Raw genomic sequence first — 21,393 nt, 5'->3', positions numbered from 1 at the left:
AAATAAAAAATAAATAAATAATATGTTCTCATGTTCTGAGCAAGGAATTTAAACATTTGCTTTTTTATATGGCACATAGTGCACTTTTACTTTCTTCTCCAACACTGTGTTTTTGCATTATTTAAACCAAATTTAACATGTTTCATTATTTATTTGAGACTGAATTGATTTTATTTATGTATTATATTAAGTTAAAATAAGTGTTCATTCAGTATTGTTGTAATTGTCATTATTATATATATATAAATTGGCCGATTTAATCGGTATCGGCTTTTTTTGGTCCTCCAATAATCGGTATCGGCGTTGAAAAATCATAATCTGTCAACCTCTAGTCATGATATTTACAGGCCCTTGGTCAGTGGTGAGGTCTCTCTCTCTCTCTCTCTCTCTCTCTCTCTCTCTCTCTCTCTGTCTGTCTGACCTCCAGAGCCCTCTGAACAACCTGTGACCTCTCCAGAGCACAGAGAAGTAACCTACACTCATAATAGTATAACTGATGCACTATGTAAACCTACTTCACTATGGCAGTCTACCTGTGTGACATAGCATATTATCCCAAGGCCACTGGTTGGATTGGATTTACTGTACCCACGCCAAAGCTCATGCGCTCTCCTCCCTGTAAAAGTCTCCCAGACATTTATCAAAGCTAACATGTATCCATCCCCCTATCCCCAGGTGAGTCTGCTGGGCCATGGAACTCCAGAGCAGCACATCAAAAAACCTGCCACCCTGTTGTCAGCTATCTGCATAAAGTTCCCTGTGCAGGGAAGCAACTATCAAGGCTTTCAAAAGGCCACATCTTGGGAATGACCAAATGCAATAAAGTTTTGTATAAACAAATGTTTATTTTGTTAGATTACAAAACAACATTTTCATAGCATGTTTGTCAAGTTCGTCTTCACACTCATTTCTGCTAACTTCTGTGGTAAATTTAACACAGACATCAGTTCTAAAGTAAATGCAAGTCTCATTTCCAGGCTGAATACATTTGTATTAATGTATATCAGATACATCACACAGGTGTGTCAACTAAAATATTTACAGTATATCCCAGAAAAGATTGAAGACTGGGACAAGTAGCCAAAGTGAATAGAAGTCAGTGATTGCATCCATAGCAGTTTGTATGAATTTACATAGAATACATGTTAACAGAATGGAGAGAGACTGTTGCTGTACTCCCATGTAAGGCCCTTGCTTCCAGTACCATTGAAGGCCACAGTTTTCACAGTGATCTCGGATAACCTCCCCCGTGTCAATGTAAACTTATCCTAAAACCAGTACTCTTTGTGAATATGGGCTCTGGCCTGTCAGCAATGTCACTTCACCTGAAATGCAACAAAGAAGTCACCTTTTCCTAGAGAGATTTACACTGTTATCAAAACGTCACGCCAGGGTAAGCCTACGCGATCCACAGACCTTATTTTTTGTGTTTCTAAAATTCCCGATGGGGAAAATATATGTAAGAAAACGATTGGAACAATTTCCCTGTTTTCCCGCTAGGTTTTATGGGTATTATGACTCACACTGTGGTGGTGCATTCCTATGCATGTACATTTCATACTTATACATTTCATTGTGCTGTAGGTTGGTGTTATGTATGTGGCAGGTGTTATACAGCATTTTCAGAAAGTATAATTTTGGATCATGAATGTCGCTAGGGCAAGTACTGTAGGCCAACCGCTGCTCAAGCTAATGTTGTGTTCCAATTTAGTCACCTGCTTACCGCAATTATTTTCCCCGTTAATCCACCCAGTTAATGAGCTGTTATGTTATTGAACCGTGCTGTACCCATAGACATTAAAACCAGGGCTGTACCAAGCCTTCCGTCCCGAAGAGGACGCAGTCACTCACTTCCCCAGTCAGTCCGGCTTTGATAGGACAGCGCTGGCTTCCTGCTTTTATGTTTCTGATGCGAGTATGGTCGCCGTGCCAGACCAGTGATAACAATACTACCACACTGTAACAGTTTCTGTCGGCACAATTAATTCATCCTCGATAAGAATCGTCATAGCCTACATATGCTATAAATACTTGAAACGTCGGAGTGGACTGCTTGCAATAACCTGAGGTGAGAATATTTTTTTCAGACGACGTAAACTCATAGTAAGCTACACTACAGTATACTATTATTTAACTCCGACATGGGCTATTGATAATGATACCATTTGTATCGGATTCAACAGCTAGCTACACATGCACATCTCCCTATGAAGTTAGATAAAGGATTTTGTGTGATCGAATCAAGGTAAACTCAGCAGGGCGGGTTTTACATGTTCAATTGAAGGTTTCGTCAACACATTACTCATCCCTGCTTTATTTACACAGAACAAATATATAAATGCAACAATTTCAAAGATTTTACCCAGTTAGAGTTTATATAAGGAAATCAGTCAACTGAAATAAATAAATTAGAACCTAATATATGGATTTCACATGACTGGGAATACAGATATGCATCTCTTAATCACAGATACCTTAAAAAAAGGGGCGTGGATCAGAAAACCAGTCAGTATCTGGTGTGACCATAATTTTCCTCATGCATTGGGATACATCTCATTCACATAGAGTTGATCAGGCTGTTGATTGTGGCCTGTGGAATGTTGTCCCACTCTTCAATGGCTGTGTGAAGTTGCTGGATATTGGCTGGAACTGGAACATGCTGTCATACACATCGCTCCAGAGCATCCCAAACATGCTCAATTCGGTGACATGTCTTGTCAGTATGCAGGCCGTGGAAGAACTGGGACATTTTCAGCTTCCAGTAATTGAGTACAGATCCTTGTGACATGGTGACGTACATTATCATGCTGAAACATGAGGTGATGGCAGAGGATAAATTCCATGACAATGGGCCTCAGGATCCCGTCACAGGACCTCTGTGCATTCAAATTTTCCATTGATAAAATACATTTGTGTTTGTTGTTCATAGCTTATGCCTGCCCATACCATAACCCCACCGCAACCATGGGGCACTCTGTAAACACAGTTGACATCAGCAAACTGCTCATGTAACCGATGTGAAATGGCTAGTTAGTTAGCGGTGGTGCGCGCTAATAGCGTTTCAATCGGTGACGTCACTCGCTCTGAGACCTGAAGGAGTTGTTCCCCTTGCTCTGCAAGGGCCGTGGCTTTTGTGGCACGATGGGTAACGATACTTCGTGGGTGTCAGTTGTTGATGTGTGCAGAGGGTCCCTGATTCAAGCCCAGGTTGGGGCGAGGAGAGGGACGGAAGCTATACTGTTACACTCACTCACACGACACCATACACATGGTCTGCGGTTGTGAGGCCAGTTGGACTTACTGTCAAATTCTCTAAAATTACGTTGGAGGCGGCTTATGGTAGATACATGAACATTCAGTTCTCTGGCTACAGCTCTGCTGGACATTCCTGCAGTCAGCATGCCAGTTGCACGCTCTCTCAACTTAAGAGATCTGTGGCATTGGGTTGTGTGAGAAAACGGCACATTTAAGAGTGGCCTTTTTTGTCCCTGGCACAAAGTTCATGTGTGTAAACATCATGCGCTTTAATCAGCTTCCTTGATATGCCACACCAGTCAGGTGGATGGATTATCTTGGCAAAGGAGCAAAGGAGAGTGGTTATGGATGATGCCAGAGTTCCACAGTAGGCTGCATTATATTAAGCCTCAAATCTAACTTATTATACTGTTCTTCTCTGTAATAGTATAACAACTCACTTAGTAAAATTATACTAAAACCAATAAACAGTTTAGAGTCGTGTCACACTTCTCATCGGTTCTGTATTTCAAGAGGAAGTGCCGCCTAACTTTTTTCTCCCTTGAAAATAAGTCATCCAGAAGTGAAACCCTCCACATGCCACAACTTGTTTAAAGAATCAGTTGTGTAGTTTTGGTATTATTTATACACCTTGCCTCACAAGTTTAACTAATTCACCTGACTCTACAGTCCAGTAAAGAAGGTACACCCAAAGTTCAGAGTCTAGACTGAGGATAAATCCCATGCATTTTCATTCAGTTTTTATTTTCTTCCTGCACCTTATTAGCCAGGTCACGTGTGTGTGTGTGTGTGATTTATTCTCACATCCACTCCAGTGTCTACTGTCTACAGTTTGACTGGGTTCCCACTGCTCTGGGTGCATATCTGATGGGGTTTGGGGAGGACCTGTGGTGTCCCCAGGCCCACGCGGCCCTGATGCAGCTGCAGGACTCAGAGCTGCATCTGATGGAGGTGATGAAGAAGTGGATGAGCCAGCGGTCCAAGAGCGACCGGGAGTTCTCTGTTCAGCTGCACCAGATGGCTGCCATGGTTGAGAAACTGGAGGGGCCCCAGCCTGGGGGAGGACCGGACTACATCAGCCAGCTCAATCAGGTACTCTATGGGTCCATTTGACATTTTTTTTCTTGTTGACCGCACCTCTTTTAATTTGAATGAAACTTTCTATACATATTTGCCCATCATAGAAGTGGTCAGAAAGTAACTTTTTGGACCTGAATGCCAAAACATTTAGAAGATAGAAGTGCTCAATGTTGACCCATTTTGCATACCCCACAATGAGACATCCATGTCTTCGTCACTGGAAAAGATAAACGGTTGGGTTTCATATCATTTAAAAGCTTACAAACAGGGTTGTCATTATTTTATTATTTCTTGAAAAAAAACTATTTTTAATAAAACATTATTTTTAACCTTTAACATCAATTATTTAACGCGTGAACTCAGATTTATTTTACAATTTTCACATATGTTGTAGCTTAGACCCTATTTTACATCATCTGATGTTTTTGTGTTGAGCCTGGCATCGGTTGATACACAGCATGTTCGTGAGTACAGGGTGGGTGACAGTTGTTTGAAATTATACTGTCAATCTTCCATAGGAAACCTATTTCATTTTTTATTTTATTTATTTAACTAGGCAAGTCTGTTTAGAACAAATTCTTATTTACAATGATGGCCTACCCCAGCCAAACCCGGGCGACGCTGGGCCAATTGTACCGCCCTGTGGGACTCCCAATCACAGCCGGATGTGATGCAGCCTGGATTCGAACCAGGGACTACAGTGACGCCTCTAGCCATTCCTATTTAAGTTGACATTCGACGGTGGGTGGGTCAGTTGCCATCTTTGTGGAAGTAATTGGAAGTAAAAATGTATATTACATTTCAATGAGGTACCAGCTAAATTGCAGTGGTCTGGGATATGTCCATATATTTTTATGATTGATATGACACCCACACTGTATTCAAAAGTATACTGCGTCTCAACCATTGGCGGGAACAATATAAACCTCTCAAATTATGTAAAATAGGGTCTAAGCTACAACATAAGGCGAAACAAAAAAAACGGAGTTTACTCATTTGTAGGTAATTGACATTAAAGGATAAAAAAGGACATTCTTTTTTGTTTGACAACCCTGTTTAATTTTTTAAATGATGTCAAACTCAACCATTTATCTTTTCCAGTGATTAAGACATGTACAGTATGTCTCATGGTAGGGTGGGGTAGGCAAAATGGGTCACCTTTGAGTACCTCTAACTCCTAAATGTTTTTGCATTCCGGTCCATTAAGTCCCTTCCTGACCACTTACTTCAACCATGAGCAAATATGAATGGGAAGTTTCATTCAAATCAAAAGGGGTGCGGTCAAAAATTGATTGAAATCAAATGGAATGATCCCTACACTATATCAGTGGGTTTTAGCAAGCTCACTGGTTTAGACATTAGACCACATCCAGCTGCAATGTGGACATGACCTTTCAAACATTATTGATGATTGACCATTACGTTTGATCAGTAGATGGCGATACGCAGAGTATTCTCTTTATTCATTCAGTCTCTCCCTGTCTCTTTCGCTCTCTCTACCCTCCTTCCTCTTTCAGTCGTGGGGTGTGCTGGTGGCTCAGACGGAGAGTTTGAGTGCTGTGATGCGGCGGCAGTCTGAGGACCTGCAGGTTGGGCCTCTCAGCAAACTGACCCTGCTGATCAGAGACAAGCAGCAGCTCAGGAAGACCTACGGAGAGCAGTGGAGCCAGCTCAGCCAGGAGCTCAGCAGGGTCAGACACACACACACACACACACACACACACACACACACACACACACACACACACACACACACACACACGACTGCACGCACCCACAAAAACAGATTAACATATCACTCTGTAATACTCAATTTCCCCTGATAAATATTACCAGGCACTTTGTAGTCCTCCACTAAACACCTTGTCAGTTTGCTTTCGAAATTGGAAGTATCTTCCACTTTCACATGCTGGATTTCAGTTATATGCTTGTGTTGAGAAATATGCAGTAGCCAACAGTGTTGAAAAAAATCACACAAATTTGTGGTGCTATTTCTGAGTCTTGTTTGTAGCTCATACTGTATCTGGTATTTTTGTTATGAGTTCTGATAGTTTCTTTGGTTAACACTCTATTTTAGAGACAGTATACATCTCTAAACACTTCAGCGAGCAGGCCTTTCTAACCGACCTGGCCCGGGTATCCTTGAAAGATATTTACCTCATCCCGTCAGTAGAGGATTGCCTGGTTGCTCTTCAAAAGTGCTTTCCTCTCCATCTTAAAATAAGCATGCCCCATTCAAAAAATGTAGAACTAAGAACAGATATAGACCTTGGTTCACCCCAGACTTGACTGCCCTTGATTAGCACAAAAACATCCTGTGGTGTTCTGCATTAGCATTGAATAGCTTCCGCGATATGAAATTCTTCAGGGAAGTCAGGAAACAATATACTCTGTCAGTTAGGAAAGCAAAGGCTAGCTTTTTCAAACAGAAATTTGCTTCCTGTAGCACTAATTCCAAAAAGTTTTGGGACACTGTAAAGTCCATGGAGAATAAGAGCACTTCCTCCCAGCTGCCCACTGCACTGAGGCTAGGAAACACTGTCACCACCGATAAATATACGATAATCGAGAATTTCAAAAAGCATTTTTCTACGGCTGGCCGTGCTTTCCACCTGGCTACCCCGGCCAACAGCTCTGCACCCCCTGCAGCTACTTGCCCAAGCGCCCCCCCCCGGCTTCTCTTTCACCCAAATCCAGACAGCTGATGTTCTGAAACAGCTGCAAAATCTGGATCTTTACCAATAAGCTGGCCTAGAAAATCTGGTCCCTCTCTTTCTAAAATGATCCGCCGAAATTGTTGCAACCCCTATTAGTAACCTGTTCAACCTGTTCTTTCGTATCGTCTGAGATTCCCAAAGATTGGAAAGCTGCCGCGTTCATCCCCCTCTTCAAAGGGGGAGACACTCTAGACCCAAACTGTTACAGACCTATATCCATCCTGCCCTGCCTTTCTAAAATCTCCGAAAGCCAAGTTAACAAACAGATCACAGACCATTTTGAATCCCACCGTACCTTCTCCACTATGCAATCTGGTTTCCGAGCTGGTGATGGGTGCACCTCAGCCATGATCAAAATCCTAAACGATATCATAACCGCCATCGATTAAAGACAATACTGTGCAGCCGTCTTCATCGACCTGGCCAAGGCTTTCGACTCTGTCAATCACTGCATTCTTATCGGCAGACTCAATAGCCTTGGTTTCTCAATGACTGCCTCGCCTGGTTCACCAACTACTTCTCAGGTAGAGTTCAGTGTGTCAAATCGGAGGGCCTGTTTTACGGACCTCTGGCAGTCTCTATGGGGGTGCCACAGGGTTCAATTCTCGGGCCAACTCTTTTCTCTTTATATATCAGTGATGTCGCTCTTGCTGCTGGTGATTCTCTGATCCACCTCTACGCAGACGACACCATTCTGTATACTTCTGGCCCTTCTTTGGACACAGTGTTAACAAACCTCCAAATTAGCTTCAATGCCATACAACACTACTTCCGTGGCCTCCAACTACTTTTAAATGCTAATAAAATTAATGCATGCTCTTCAACCGATTGTTGCCCGCCCGACTAGCATCACTACTCTGGACGGTTCTGACTTCGAATATGTGGACAACTACAAATACCTAGGTGTCTGGTTAGACTGTAAACTCTCCTTCCAGACTCACATTAAACATCTCCAATCCAAAATTAAATCTAGAATCGGCTTCCTATTTCGCAACAAAGCCTCCTCACTCATGCTGCCAAACATACCCTTGTAAAACTGACCATCCTACCAATCACAGCCTCCAACGCTCTACTCAGTAAACTGGATGCAGTCTATCACAGTGCCATCCGTTTTGTCATCAAAGCCCCATATGCTACCCACCACTGCGACCTGTATGCTCTCGTTGGCTGGCCCGCACTACATATTCATCGCCAAGCCCACTGGCTCCAGGTCACCTATAAGTCTTTGCTAGGTAAAGCCCCGCCTTATCTCAGCTCACTGGTCACCATAGCAACACCCACCCGTAGCTCGCGCTCCAGCAGGTATATTTCACTGGTCATCCCCAAATCCAACACTTCCTTTGGCCACCTTTCCTTCCAGTTCTCTGCTGCCAATGACTGGAACAAATTGCAAAAATCACTGAAGCTGGAGTCTTATATCTCCTTCTCTTTTTTTAAGCATCAGCAATCAAAGCAGCTTACCGATCATCGTACCTGTACACAGCCCATCGGTAAATAGCACACCCAACTACCTCATCCCCATATTGTTATTTATCCTCTTGCTCTTTTGCACCCCAGTATTTCTACTTCCACATCAGCATCTGCACATCTATCACTCCAGTGTTAAAGCTAAATTTTAATTATTTCGCATCATTGGCCTATTTATTGCCTTACCTCCCTACTCTTCTACATTTGCACACACTGTACATAGATTTTTCTATTGTGTTATTGACTGTACGTTTGTTTATGTGTAACTCTGTGTTGTTGTTTTTGTTGCACTGCTTTGCTTTATCGTGCCCAGGTCGCAGTTGAAAATGAGAACTTGTTCTCTACTGACCTACCTGGTTAAACAAAGGTGAAATAAAAAAAAGGATATGTACAAACGATAATGATCAAAAACCCTGTTTCACAAAGGGCTATTACTGTAAGACTATTAATATTACTATTATTAAGGCTTATTGTGCCTACATAACTTTCGTAGAAATACTGTTATCACCTGAAACAAACAGTCAAAACAGACAGTCACCTTGTACTAATATCTGTAATATGATGTGCTTAATTTGAAGATCGTGGCATAGGTTGCAAAGAAAGCTGTTTTAATCTTTGGGCTTGAAATAGTTAAAAGAACCACAAATGTGTGAACATAATGCCTTCTCTTTTCACCAGTGTGGATATGCAGCAGGCACTCCTCATTGAGATGCAGAGCTGCACAGTTATTGCAACTTCATTAACAGACAGCACTCAGTTGAAATGAAAGCCAATGGGCTGTAACTGAGTTTGGCCATTGTTGTCTAATTGAGAGTTTCTCTTGCATAGCAAATGCATTTTGATGAGCAAAAGCCATCGGGGACTTTAATATGACAATAGTTTTTGCCCTTTCCGTGGTTTCTATCATTACCCTATTACGGCGAGCAAATGATGTGTTAATCTTTAATGAATTGTTAGGTTTATGGGTTGCAGTTTGTACATTGCCTGGGTCAGGATTTGCCTTAGTACCCTATACAGTGCACTACAAACAAGTCACAGGCGTCATGCAGATATCCTCTGCACTTTGGTAGTGCAATGTATAATTAACCTTTTGTGAACTTTTGTGAAACAGCACAGTTGAAAAATATATGGCAAATATAAATCAAAACTGGATGGTGTTCAGAGATAGATGGGAGGGGTTGAGTGGTTGAAGGATGGGATTAAAAACAAACAAAAGATTACTATTGTAAAATATGCTGTGTCTGTAAATCAATCAATTAATCAAATGTATTTATAAAGCCCTTTTTACATCAGCCTATGTCACAAAGTGCTATACAGAAACCCAGCCTAAAATCCTAAACAGCAAGAAATGCAGATGTAGAAACACGGTGGCTAGGAAAAAGCCTAGAAAGGCAGGAGTCTAGGAAGAAACCTAGAGAGGAACCAGGCTCTGAGGGGTGGCCTGTCCTCTTCTGGTTGTGCCGGGTGGAGATTATAACAGTACGTGGCCAAGATGTTCATAGATGACCAGCAGGGTCAAGTAATAATAATAATCACAGTGGGTGTAGAGGGTGCAACAGGTCAACACCTCAAGAGTAAATGTCAGTTTGCTTTTCATAGTGTATCATTCAGAGTTAGACAGCAGGTGCGGGCGAGTGTGTTTGTGTGTGTGTGTGTGTGTGTGTGTGTGTGTGTGGGGGGGGGGGGGGGGGGGGGGGAATACTTAAATTCACACAGGACACCGGATAAGACAGGAGAAATACTCCAGATATAACAGACTGACCCTAGCCCCCCGACACAAACTATTGCAGCATAATTACTGGGCTGAGACAGGAGGGGTAGTATGTAGAAGCCTAAGTGTTGTTGTTAATTCGTTTACTCCAATTAGGGAAGGGATGGTAGAGTTAAGGGACAATAATAAAGGAAAATATATGGGGGGGGAAAATGTGTGTGTGTGTGTATATATACAGTTAAAGTCGGAAGTTTACATACACCTTAGCCAAATACATTTAAACTCAGTTTTTCATAATTCCTGCCATTTAATCCTAATAAATATTCCCTGTTTTTGGTCAGTTTGGATCACCACTTTATTTTAAGAATGTGAAATGTCAGAATAATAGTAGAGAGAATGATTTATTTCAGCTTTTATTTTTTTCATCACATTCCCAGTGGGTCAGAAGTTTACATACACTCAATTAGTATTTGGCAGCATTGCCTTTAAATTGTTTAACTTGGATCAAATGTTTCAGGTAGCCCTCCACAAGCTTCCCACAATAAGTTGGGTGAATTTTGGCCCATTCCTCCTGACAGAGCTGGTGTAACTGAGTCAGGTTTTGTAGGCCTCCTTACTCGTACACACTTTTTCAGTTCTGCCCACAAATATTCTATGGGATTGAGGTCAGGGCTTTGTGATGGCCACTCCAATAGCTTGACTTTGTTGTCCTTAAGCCATTTTGCCACAACTTTGGAAGTATGCTTGGGATCATTGTCCATTTGGAAGACACATTTGCGACCAAGCTTTAACTTCTTCACTGATGTCTTGAGATGTTGCTTCAATATATCCACACAATTTTCCTTCCTCATGATACCATCTATTTTGTGAAGTGCACCAGGCCCTCTTTCAGCAAAGCACCCCCACAACATTTTTATTTATTTATTTAACCTTTATTTAACCAGGTAGGCAAGTTGAGAACAAGTTCTCATTTACAATTGTGACCTGGCCAAGATAAAGCAAAGCAGTTCGACACATACAACAACACAGAGTTACACATGGAGTAAAACAAACATACAGTCAATAATACAGTACAAAAATAAGTCTATATACAACGTGAGCAAATGAGGTGAGATAGGGGAGGTAAAGGCAAAAAAGGCCATGGTGGCAAAGTAAATACAATATAGCAATAACATGACGCTGCCACCCCTGTGCTTCACGGTTGGGATGGTGTTCTTTGGCTTGCAAGCCTCCCCCTTTTTCCTCCAAACATATCGATAGTAATTATGGCCAAACAGTTCTATTTTTGTTTCATCAGACCATAGGACATTCCTCCAAAAAGTACGATCTTTGTCCCCATGTGCAGTTGCAAACCGTAGTCTGGCTTTTTAATGGCGGTTTTGGAGCATTGGCTTCTTCCTTGCTGAGCGGCCTTTCAGGTTATGTCGATATAGGACTCGTTTTACTGTGGATATAAATACTTTTGTACCTGTTTCCTCCAGCATCTTCACAAGGTCCTTTGCTGTTCTGGGATTGATTAGAACGTACTTTGGTGCGAAAAGTGCATCTCTAGGAGACAGAACGCGTCTCCTTCCTGAGCGGCATGACGGCTGCGTGGTCCCACGGTGTTTATACTTGCGTACTATTGTTTGTACAGATGAACGTGGTACCTTCAGGCCTTTGGAAATTGTTCCCAAGGATGAACCAGACTTGTGGAGGTCTACAGTTTTTTTTCTGAGGTCTTGGCTGATTTCTTTTGATTTTCCCATGATGTCAAGCCAAGAGGCACTGAGTTTGAAGGTAGGGCATGAAATACATCCACAGGTAAACCTCCAATTGACTCAAATGATGTCAATTAGCCTATCAGAAGCTTCTAAAGCCATGCCATCATTTTCTGGAATTTTATAGGCACAGTCAACTTAGTGAATGTAAACTTCTGACCCACTGGAATTGTGATACAGTGAAATAAATAATCTGTCTGTAAACAATTGTTGGAAACATTACTTGTGTCATGCACAAGGTAGATGTCCTAACTGACTTGCCAAAACTATAGTTTGTTAACAAGTGGAGTGGTTGAAACACTTTGGTTGGAGTCATTAAAACTTGTTTATGTAAACTTCCGACTTCAACTGTATATATACATATGGGGGATTGGAAATGATGCAGACAATTACATTGATGGAAGCCACAATCTATCTGCAATAATAAATCTGATCTACTCCTAAAAAATAAATGAATAAAAAATAGTTATAATTAACCTTAGATCAGTGGTCACCAACCGGCCAATTGCAGTCGACTGGTCGATCTCAAGGCATTCCTAGTCGATCACCAAACATTTCTGTAAATAAAACTACGATAAAGCCTTGTTCCTATTTTTTATTTTGTTTTGTTTTTTGTTTCATGCTGTTGGCGGTAGGTGCACTTCATTCGGCAGCCCCAGTCCCGGGAAGGCAAAGTGTTCCCATTTTTAACCATTTCATGTGTCGGAAGGTAGAACTCTGCCTACCCGGCGAACTTAGAGAGCAAATCAAGTGCACCGTCATTGTCATAGCAAAGTTGATACTGTGAAATTGTAAAACTAATACAGCAAAGAGCTACTGTTTTTATGAGTAAGTTCATGTTTAAGTTGTTATTCAACATTGTCAGGACTTTGTTCAACACTTTTATAAGCCATAAAATGCACTTTCTCTTTACTTCCACTCATGCTACAACCAGCACTGCAGCTGCAATGAATGATTGTAGCAAATTTTCGATAAGCTTGCATTGTTGTTATTATTAGTGGCTTGTGTCTTTTTTAATATCGAGGAATATTTCTCTTTCTCTGGTCAAAGGAATAACAACATGACTTGGTACATGAGGCAGAAATAATGCAGTGTGACTTGAGTTTTGCCATCAGCTAGAAGACTGTCCTCTTTTCTCAGCGGAGGGACCGCTGCTCCCTGCCTCCCCTCAGACTGAACATCAGATGCAGGCCATCAGTCCAGTAAAAATAAATATATATATATTATGCTCACTCAGCTCTGCCTCACAAGTACTACAACAAATGATCTATTCCCAGTGTGATCATATACCTACATTTTTAAAATATAATTTCAAAATTGTCTGAGAAGAACATAATTGGCAGGGCAATTCAAGCATAGCCAATATGCAGTGATAATGTATTAGGCCTATAGCCTACTGCAGAAACATCATTGCTACAGAACTGTTTTTAATTGATTAATGTTGCATAGGCATTTTGACTCAAAGTGATCTTGACTCAGAAAAGGTTGGTGACCACTGCCTTAGATGGTAGCTTAATGGAAATGTTAAGGGTAAAGAATTTCAGTCAAACCAGTTTCTGTTACCAGGGCCTCTCTGATGTCACCAACCACTTTCTGTGTGCTTCTACCTCTGAGTTGAGAGGTGTTGGGATACAGACCTGTAGGGTCTAGGTCCCGGTCTTTCCTGTCTGGTCTTTCTGCTCTCTCTCGTCTGTCTGTGTTGTCTCAGAGGTGTCAAAGCTGGGGTCAAACAAAAGCCTGCATTGTGAAGGCACTCCCGCTTTTAACAAACCACACCCGTATCACTTGTTTGTACAGTATCACCTCCACTCCTTTTTAAGTACATTTATGATCGCCTCCTTTCCCTCTGACGGTGCTGTGTGGTTAGATCTGTATTTGAGGAATGTATTTGAGTATTGTAGAAATGTATTTGAGGACTCTCATTGTTCTCAGAGAGTGGCTGAATATCTCTCTACGCATCCCATTTGTTCTTCAATTTATGCACCTTGTTTGGATGAGGTAACACTAATATACCCTTTCCATTTGTCAGGTGACCCAGACAGAGCTGGAGAGGCTGAAGGCCAGCTACAGACAGCTGGTGAGGGATGCAGCGCAGGCAAAGAGGAAGTACCAGGAGGCCAGTAAAGGTGGGGAAGCTCACTCTGTCTGGCTCCGTCTCATTTCTCCAAACAGCACAGAGATACTCTCACTTTGACTGGCTGAAAGGATTACATTCTGGACAACAGATGATCATTACCTCCTGGTAGTTCTGTTTAGACAACTGTTGTCCTAATGATTCACCAAATTAACACAGTTGATCATATTAGTAGTGACTATTTGTCATGTGTATTGTTTTACCACTTCTTTGCTACTTTTTGCTACAAGATACACATATATATCTTGTGTTTGTTTAGATAAAGAACGTGAGCGTGCGAGGGAGCGCTATGTGAAGGCTACTCTGAGGCTCCATGAGCTTCATAATGAGTATGTGCTGTCAGTCAGAGCAGCCCAGGTGTACCATCAGCACCACTACAGCCAGGCCCAACCTGCCCTGCTCATGGCACTACAGAGCCTACAGCAGGAGATGGTACTCGTACTGTAAGTGTGTGTGTGTGTGAGGGGAAAGCACAACTCTGTCAGTGAATTCCCAGTCAGTGATGATCATATTGTGTGTACAGCGCGGTAGGGAAGTACTTTGACTCTATGGTCATCCCATCGTTACACTGCATGGTTTTGTATCTCACCTAATATCCTTCCCGTTTGATGATAAGATTTCAAGCACTCTCATGGGAAGTTTGATATAATAGTTTTAGGCTGTTGTCCAAACACACATAATGTAATCAATACTGGCCCTGGAGACCCACAGAGTGTGCAGGCTTTTGTTGCAGCCCTGTACTATATATACAGTGCCTTCGAAAAGTATTCAGACCCCTTGACTTTTTCCATATTTTGTTACGTTACAGCCTTATTCTAAAATTGTTTTTAAAAAAAACAATTTCCTCAGCAATCTACATACAATACCCCATAATGACAAAGCGAAAACAGGTTTTTATACATTTTTGCACATTAAAAACAAAAAACAGAAATACCTTATTTAGATAAGTATTCAGACCCTTTGCTATGAGACTCAAAATTGAGCTCGGCTGCATCCTGTTTCCATTGATCATCCTTGAGATGTTTCTACAACTTGATTGGAGTCCACCTGTGGTAAATTCAATTGATTGGACATGATTTGGAAAGGCACACACCTGTCTATATAAGTTCCCACAGTTGACAGTGCATGTCAGAGCAAAAACGAAGTCATGAGGTCGAAGGAATTGTCCGTAGAGCTTTGAGACAGGATTGTGTCGAGGCACAGATCTGGGGAAGGGTACCAAAACATTTCTGCAGCATTGAAGGTCCCCAAGAACAGTTGCCTCCATCATTCTTAAATGGAAGAAGTTCGGAACCGCCAAGACTTCCTAGAACTGGCCGCCCGGCCAAACTGAGCAATCGGGGGTCAAAGCCTTGGTCAGGGAGTTGTCTAAGAACCCGATGGTCACTCTGACAGAGCTCTAGAGTTCCTCTGTGGAGATTGGAGAACCTTCCAGAAGGACAACCATCTCTGCAGCATTCCGCCAATTAGGCCTTTATGGTAGAGTGGCCAGCCGGAAGCCACTCTTGAGTAAAAGGCACATGACAACCCGTTTGGAGTTTGCCAAAAGGCACCTGAAGACTCTCAGATCATGAGAAACAATATTCTCTAGTCTGATGAAACCAAGATTGAACTCTTTGGCCTGAATGCCAAGCGTCACGTCTGGAAGAAACCTGGCACCATCCCTACGGTGAAGCGTGGTGGCAGCATCATGCTGTGAGGATGTTTTTCACTGCCAGAGTGACTAGTCTGGATCGAGGCAAAGATGAACGGAGCAAAGTACAGAGAGATCCTTGATGAAAACCTGCTCTAGACCGCTCATGACCTCAGACTGGAGTGAATGTTCACCATCCAACAGGACAAGGACCCTAAGCACACAGCCAAGACAACACAGGAGTGGCTTCAGGACAAGTCTCTGAATAAAAAAAATATATATATTTCACCTTTATTCAACCAGGTAGGCCAGTTGAGAACAGGTTCTCATTTTCAACTGTCACCTGGCCAAGATAAAACAAAACAGTGCGACAAAAACAACAACACAGAGTTACACATAAACAAATGTACAGTCAATAACACAATAGAAAAAGTCTATGTACAGTGTGTGCAAATGTAGTAAGTTTATGGAGGTAAGGCAATAAATAGGCCATAGAGGCGAAATAATTACTATTTAGCATTAACACTGGAGTGATAGATGTGCAGATGATGATGTGCAAGTAGAGATACTGGGGTGCAAAAGAGCAAAAACATAAATAACAATATGGAGATGAGGTAGTTGGGTGTGCTATTTACAGATGGGCTGTGTACAGATGGAGTGATCGGTAAGCTGCTCTGATTGCTGATGCTTAAAGTTAGTGAGGGAGATATGTCTCCAGCTTCAGTCATTTTTGCAATTCGTTCCAGTCATTGGCAGCAGAGAACTGGAAGGAAAGGCGGCCAAAGGAGGTGTTGGCTTTGGGGATGACCAGTGAAATATACCTGCTGGAGCGCGTGTTGTTATGGTGACCAGTGAGCTGAGATAAGGCGGGGCTTTACCTAGCAAAGACTTATAAATTACCTGGAGCCAGTGGGTTTGGTGACGAATATGTAGCGAGGGCCAGCCAACGAGAGCATACAGGTCGCAGTGGTGGGTAGTATATGGGGCTTTGGTGACAAAACGGATGGCACTGTGATAGACTACATCCAATTTGCTGAGTAGAGTGTTGGAGGCTATTTTGTAAATGACATCGCCGAAGTCAAGGATAGGTAGGATGGTCAGTTTTACGAGGGTATGTTTTAGAGGTCGACCGGTTATGATTTTTCAGCGCCGATACCGATTTATTGGAGGCCCAAAAAGCCGATGCCGATTAATCGACCGAATTTTTAAAATGTATTTAAAATGTATTTTTCTTTTTTTATATACATATATTTGTAATAATGACAATTACAACAATACTGAATGAACAATGAACACTTTTATTTTAACTTAATATAATATCAATAAAATCAATTTAGTCTCAAATAAATTATGAAACATGTTCAATTTGGTTTAAATAATGCAAAAACAAAGTGTTGGAGAAGAAAGTAAAAGTGCACTATGTGCCATGTAAAAAAGCTAACGTTTAAGTTCCTTGCTCAGAACATGAGAACATATGAAAGCTGGTGGTTCCTTTTAACATGAGTCTTCAATATTCCCAGGTAAGAAGTTTTAGGTTGTAGTTATTATAGGACTATTTCTCGCTATACCATTTGTATTTCATATACCTTTTGACTATTGGATGTTCTAATAGGTACTTTAGTATTGCCAGCCTAATCTTGGGAGTTGATAGGCTTGAAGTCATAAACAGCGCAGTGCTTGAAGCATTTGCGAAGGGCTGCTGGCAAATGCAGGAAAGTGCTGTTTGAATAAATGCTTACAAACCTGCTGCTGCATACCACTGCTCAGTCAGACTGCTCTATCAAATCATAGACTTAATTATAATATAAAAACACACAGAAATACGACCCTTAGGTAATTAATATGGTCAAATAGGAAACTATCATTTCGAAAACAAAACGTTTATTATTTCAGTGAAATATGGAACCGTTCCGTATTTTATCTAACGGGTGGCATCCATAAGCCTAAATATTGCTGTTACATTGCACAACCTTCAATGTTATGTCATAATTATGTAAAATTCTGGCAAATTAGTTCGCAACGAGTCAGGCGGCCCAAACTGTTGCATATATCCTGACTCTGCGTGCACTGAACGCAAGAGAAGTGACACAATTTCCCTAGTTTAATATTGCCTGCTAACATGAATTTCTTTTAACTAAATATGCAGGTTTAAAAAAATATATACTTCTGTGTATTGATTTTAAGAAAGGCATTAATGTTTATGGTTAGGTACATTCGTGCAACGATTGTGCTTTTTCGCAAATGCGCTTTTGTCAAATCATCCCCCATTTTGCGAAGTTGGCTGTCTTTGTTAGAAAGAAATGGTTTTCACACAGTTTGCAACGAGCCAGGCGGCCCAAACTGCTGCATATACCCTGACTCTGTTGCACAGAACGCAAGAGAAGTGACACAATTTCCCTAGTTAAAAGAAATTCATGTTAGCAGGCAATATTTACGAAATATGCAGGTTTAAACATATACACTTGTGTATTGATTTTAAGAAAGGCGTTGATGTTTATGGTTAGGTACACATTGGTGCAATGACAGTGCTTTTTTCGCAAATGCGCTTATTAAATCACCCGTTTGGCGAAGTAGGCTGTGATTTCAATGATAAATTAACAGGCACCGCATCGATTATATGCAAGCAGGACAAGCTAGATAAACTAGTAATTTCATCAACCATGTGTAGTTAACGAGAGATTATGTTAAGATTGATTGTTTTTTTATAAGATAAGTTTAATGCTAGCTAGCACCTTACCTTGGCTCCTTGATGCACTCGCATAACAGAGACTGCCATGCAGTCTCCTCGTGGAGTGCAATGTAATCGGCCATAATTAGTGTCCGAAAATGCCGATTACCGATTGCTATGAAAACTTGAAATCGGCCCTAATTAATCGGCCATTCCGATTAATCGGTCGACCTCTAGTATGTTTGGGAGCATGAGTGAAGGAGGCTTTGTTGCGAAATAGGAAGGCGATTCTCGATTTAATTTCGAATTGGAGATGCTTAATGTGAGTCTGGAAGGGGAGTTTGCAGTCTAACCAGACACCTAGGTATTTGTAGTTGTCCACATATTCTAAGTCAGAACCGTCCAGAGTTAGTGATGCTAGTCAGGTGGGCGGGTGCGGGCAGCAATCGGTTGAAGAGCATGTATGTCCTTGAGTGGCCCAGCCAAAGCCCGGACTTGAACTCAATCGAACATCTCTGGAGAGACCTGAAAATAGCTGTGCAGCAACCCTCCCCATCCAGCCTGACAGAGCTTGAGAGGATCTGCTGAGAACAATGGGAGAAACTCCCCAAATGCAGGTGTGCCAAGCTTGTAGCGTCATACTCAAGAAGAATCGAGGCTGTAATCGCTGCCAAAGGTGCTTCAACAAAGTAGTGAGTAAAGGGTCTAAATACTTATGTAAATGTGATAGTTCCATTTTTTCAATTTTTATGAATTAGCAAACATTTCTAAACAGTTTTTGCTTTGTCATTATGGGGTATTGTGTGTAGATTGATGAGGGGGAAAAAAACAACAATTTAATTTTAGAATAAGGCTATAACCTAACAAAATGTGGAAAAAGTTAAGGGGTCTGAATACTTTCCGAAGTCACTGTCCTTATCAAGCCTTTGATTAGATGAAGCAGGTGCGTTAGTGCTGGGCTAGAAAAAAGCCTGCACACCCAGTGGGTCCCCAGACCAGGATGGAATAATCCGGCCCTGACCTCTGACTTTTTCCCTGTCACCCAGGAAGGAGATCCTGCAGGAGTACTATGACATGTCCAGTATGCTCCAACAGGAGGTCGTATCTGTCCACGAGGAGATGTCTGCTGCTCTGATGGCCATAGAGCCACACAGAGAGTACGAGAGCTTCATCCAACAGAACAGGTATTTAGCTGCAAGTCACTCTGGATAAGAGAATCTGCTAAATGACTAAAATGTAAATATTCTGATCTTAGTGCAGTCAAGAGGCTGAAAAGTTTCACCATGTGTTCAGGTCTGTAGGGGAGGTTCCGGTGTGTGTAGAGTTTGACTCTGGTCTTCTGGAGAACACAGATCGACTGAAGACTGGAGAGCTGGAACTAAATGAGCTTACAGTGGAGGGGATCCATCACAGGTTAGTTTATACGCACGCACAGACACAGCGCAATCAAAATGTATTCAGACCCCTTGACTTTTCCCCAATTTTTTTTAAGATACAGCCTTATTCTAAAATGTATTAAATGTTTTTTTTCCTCCTCAATCTACATACAATACCCCATAATGACACACCGAAAGGTTTTTATAATTTTTTGCACATTTATAAAAGCAAAAAACAGATACCTTATTTACTTAAGTATTCAGACCCTTTGCAATGAGACTTGAAATTGAAATCAGGTGCATCCTGTTTTCATTGATCATCCTTGAGATGTTTCTACAACTTCATTGGATTCCACCTGTGGTAAATTCAATTGATTGGACATGATTTGGAAAGACACACGCCTGCCTATACAGTATAAGGTCCCACAGTTGACAGTGCATGTCAGAGAAAAACCAAGCCATGAGGTCAAAGAAATTGTCCGTAGAGCTCTGAGACAGGATTGTGTCGAGGCACAGATCTGGGGAAGGGTACCAAAACATTTCTGCAGCATTGAAGGTCCCCAAGAACAGTTGCCTCCATCATTCTTAAATGGAAGAAGTTCGGAACCGCCAAGACTTCCTAGAACTGGCCGCCCGGCCAAACTGAGCAATTGGGGGATAAGGACCTTGGTCAGGGAGTTGACCAAGAACCTGATGGTCACTCTGACAGAGCTCTAGAGTTCCTCTATGGAGATTGGAGAACCTTCCAGAAGGTCAACCATCTCTGCAGCACTCCGCCAATTAGGCCTTTATGGTAGAGTGGCCAGGCACATGACAGCCCGTTTGGAGTTTGCCAAAAGGCACCTAAAGACTCTCCGATCACGAGAAACAAGATTCTCTAGTCTGATGAAACCAAGATTGAACACTTTGGCCTGAATGCTAAGTGTCATGTCTAGACTAAATCTGGCACCATCCCTACGGTGAAGCATGGTAGTGGCAGCATCAAGCTGTGGGGATGTTTTTCAGCGGCAGGGACAGGGAGACTAGTTAGGATTAGAGGTCGTCCGATTAATCGGCATGGCCGATTTAATTAGGGCCGATTTCAAGTTTTCATAACAATCGGAAATCAGCATTTTTGGATGCCGATTATGGCCAAGTACATTGCATTCCACGAGGAAACTGCGTGGCAGGCTGACCACCTGTTACTTGAGTGCAGCAAGGAGCCAAGGTAAGTTGCTAGCTAGAATTTAACTTATCTTTTAAAAAACAATCAATCTAAACATAATCACTTGTTAACTACACATGGTTGATGATATTAGTAGGTTAACTAGCTTGTCCTGTGTTGCATATAATCAATGCGGTGCCTGTTAATTTATTATCGAATCACAGCCTACTTTGCCAAACGGGTGATTTAACAAAAGCACAACCGTTGCTCGAATGTACCTAACCATAAACATCAATGCCTTTCTTAAAATCAATACACAGAAGTATATATTTTTAAACCTACATATTTAGTTAAAAGAAATTCATGTTAACAGGCAATATTAACTAGGGAAATTGTGTCACTTCTCTTGCGTTCATTGCACACAGAGTTAGGGTATATGCAACAGTTT

The 21,393-nt window shown here is 41.7% G+C and overlaps 1 protein-coding gene across 3 annotated transcripts in view; it reads left to right on the top strand.

Annotated features, from left to right (window-relative positions):
- Positions 1-1,730: 1,730 nt before the first annotated feature.
- The window catches only part of LOC115167186 (tyrosine-protein kinase Fes/Fps), a 44,137-nt gene continuing 24,474 nt past the window's right edge, over positions 1,731-21,393 (top strand). The window contains exons 1-7 of one of the 3 annotated variants that reach the window (XM_029721358.1): positions 1,731-2,068; positions 4,087-4,347; positions 5,853-6,026; positions 14,020-14,116; positions 14,384-14,567; positions 19,472-19,609; positions 19,719-19,838. In XM_029721358.1, coding sequence (XP_029577218.1) covers positions 4,123-4,347; positions 5,853-6,026; positions 14,020-14,116; positions 14,384-14,567; positions 19,472-19,609; positions 19,719-19,838 — 938 coding nt within the window. In that variant the 5' untranslated portion in view covers positions 1,731-2,068; positions 4,087-4,122. Of the gene's footprint in view, positions 2,069-4,070; positions 4,348-5,852; positions 6,027-14,019; positions 14,117-14,383; positions 14,568-19,471; positions 19,610-19,718; positions 19,839-21,393 lie in introns of all 3 variants that reach the window. The other 2 variants (XM_029721359.1, XM_029721356.1) reach the window with 2 other exon arrangements.

This window comes from Salmo trutta, chromosome 29 (genome assembly GCF_901001165.1).
Source record: "Salmo trutta chromosome 29, fSalTru1.1, whole genome shotgun sequence".
Taxonomy (NCBI): Eukaryota; Metazoa; Chordata; class Actinopteri; order Salmoniformes; family Salmonidae; genus Salmo; species Salmo trutta.
This window is presented reverse-complemented; position numbering and strand designations above follow the sequence as displayed.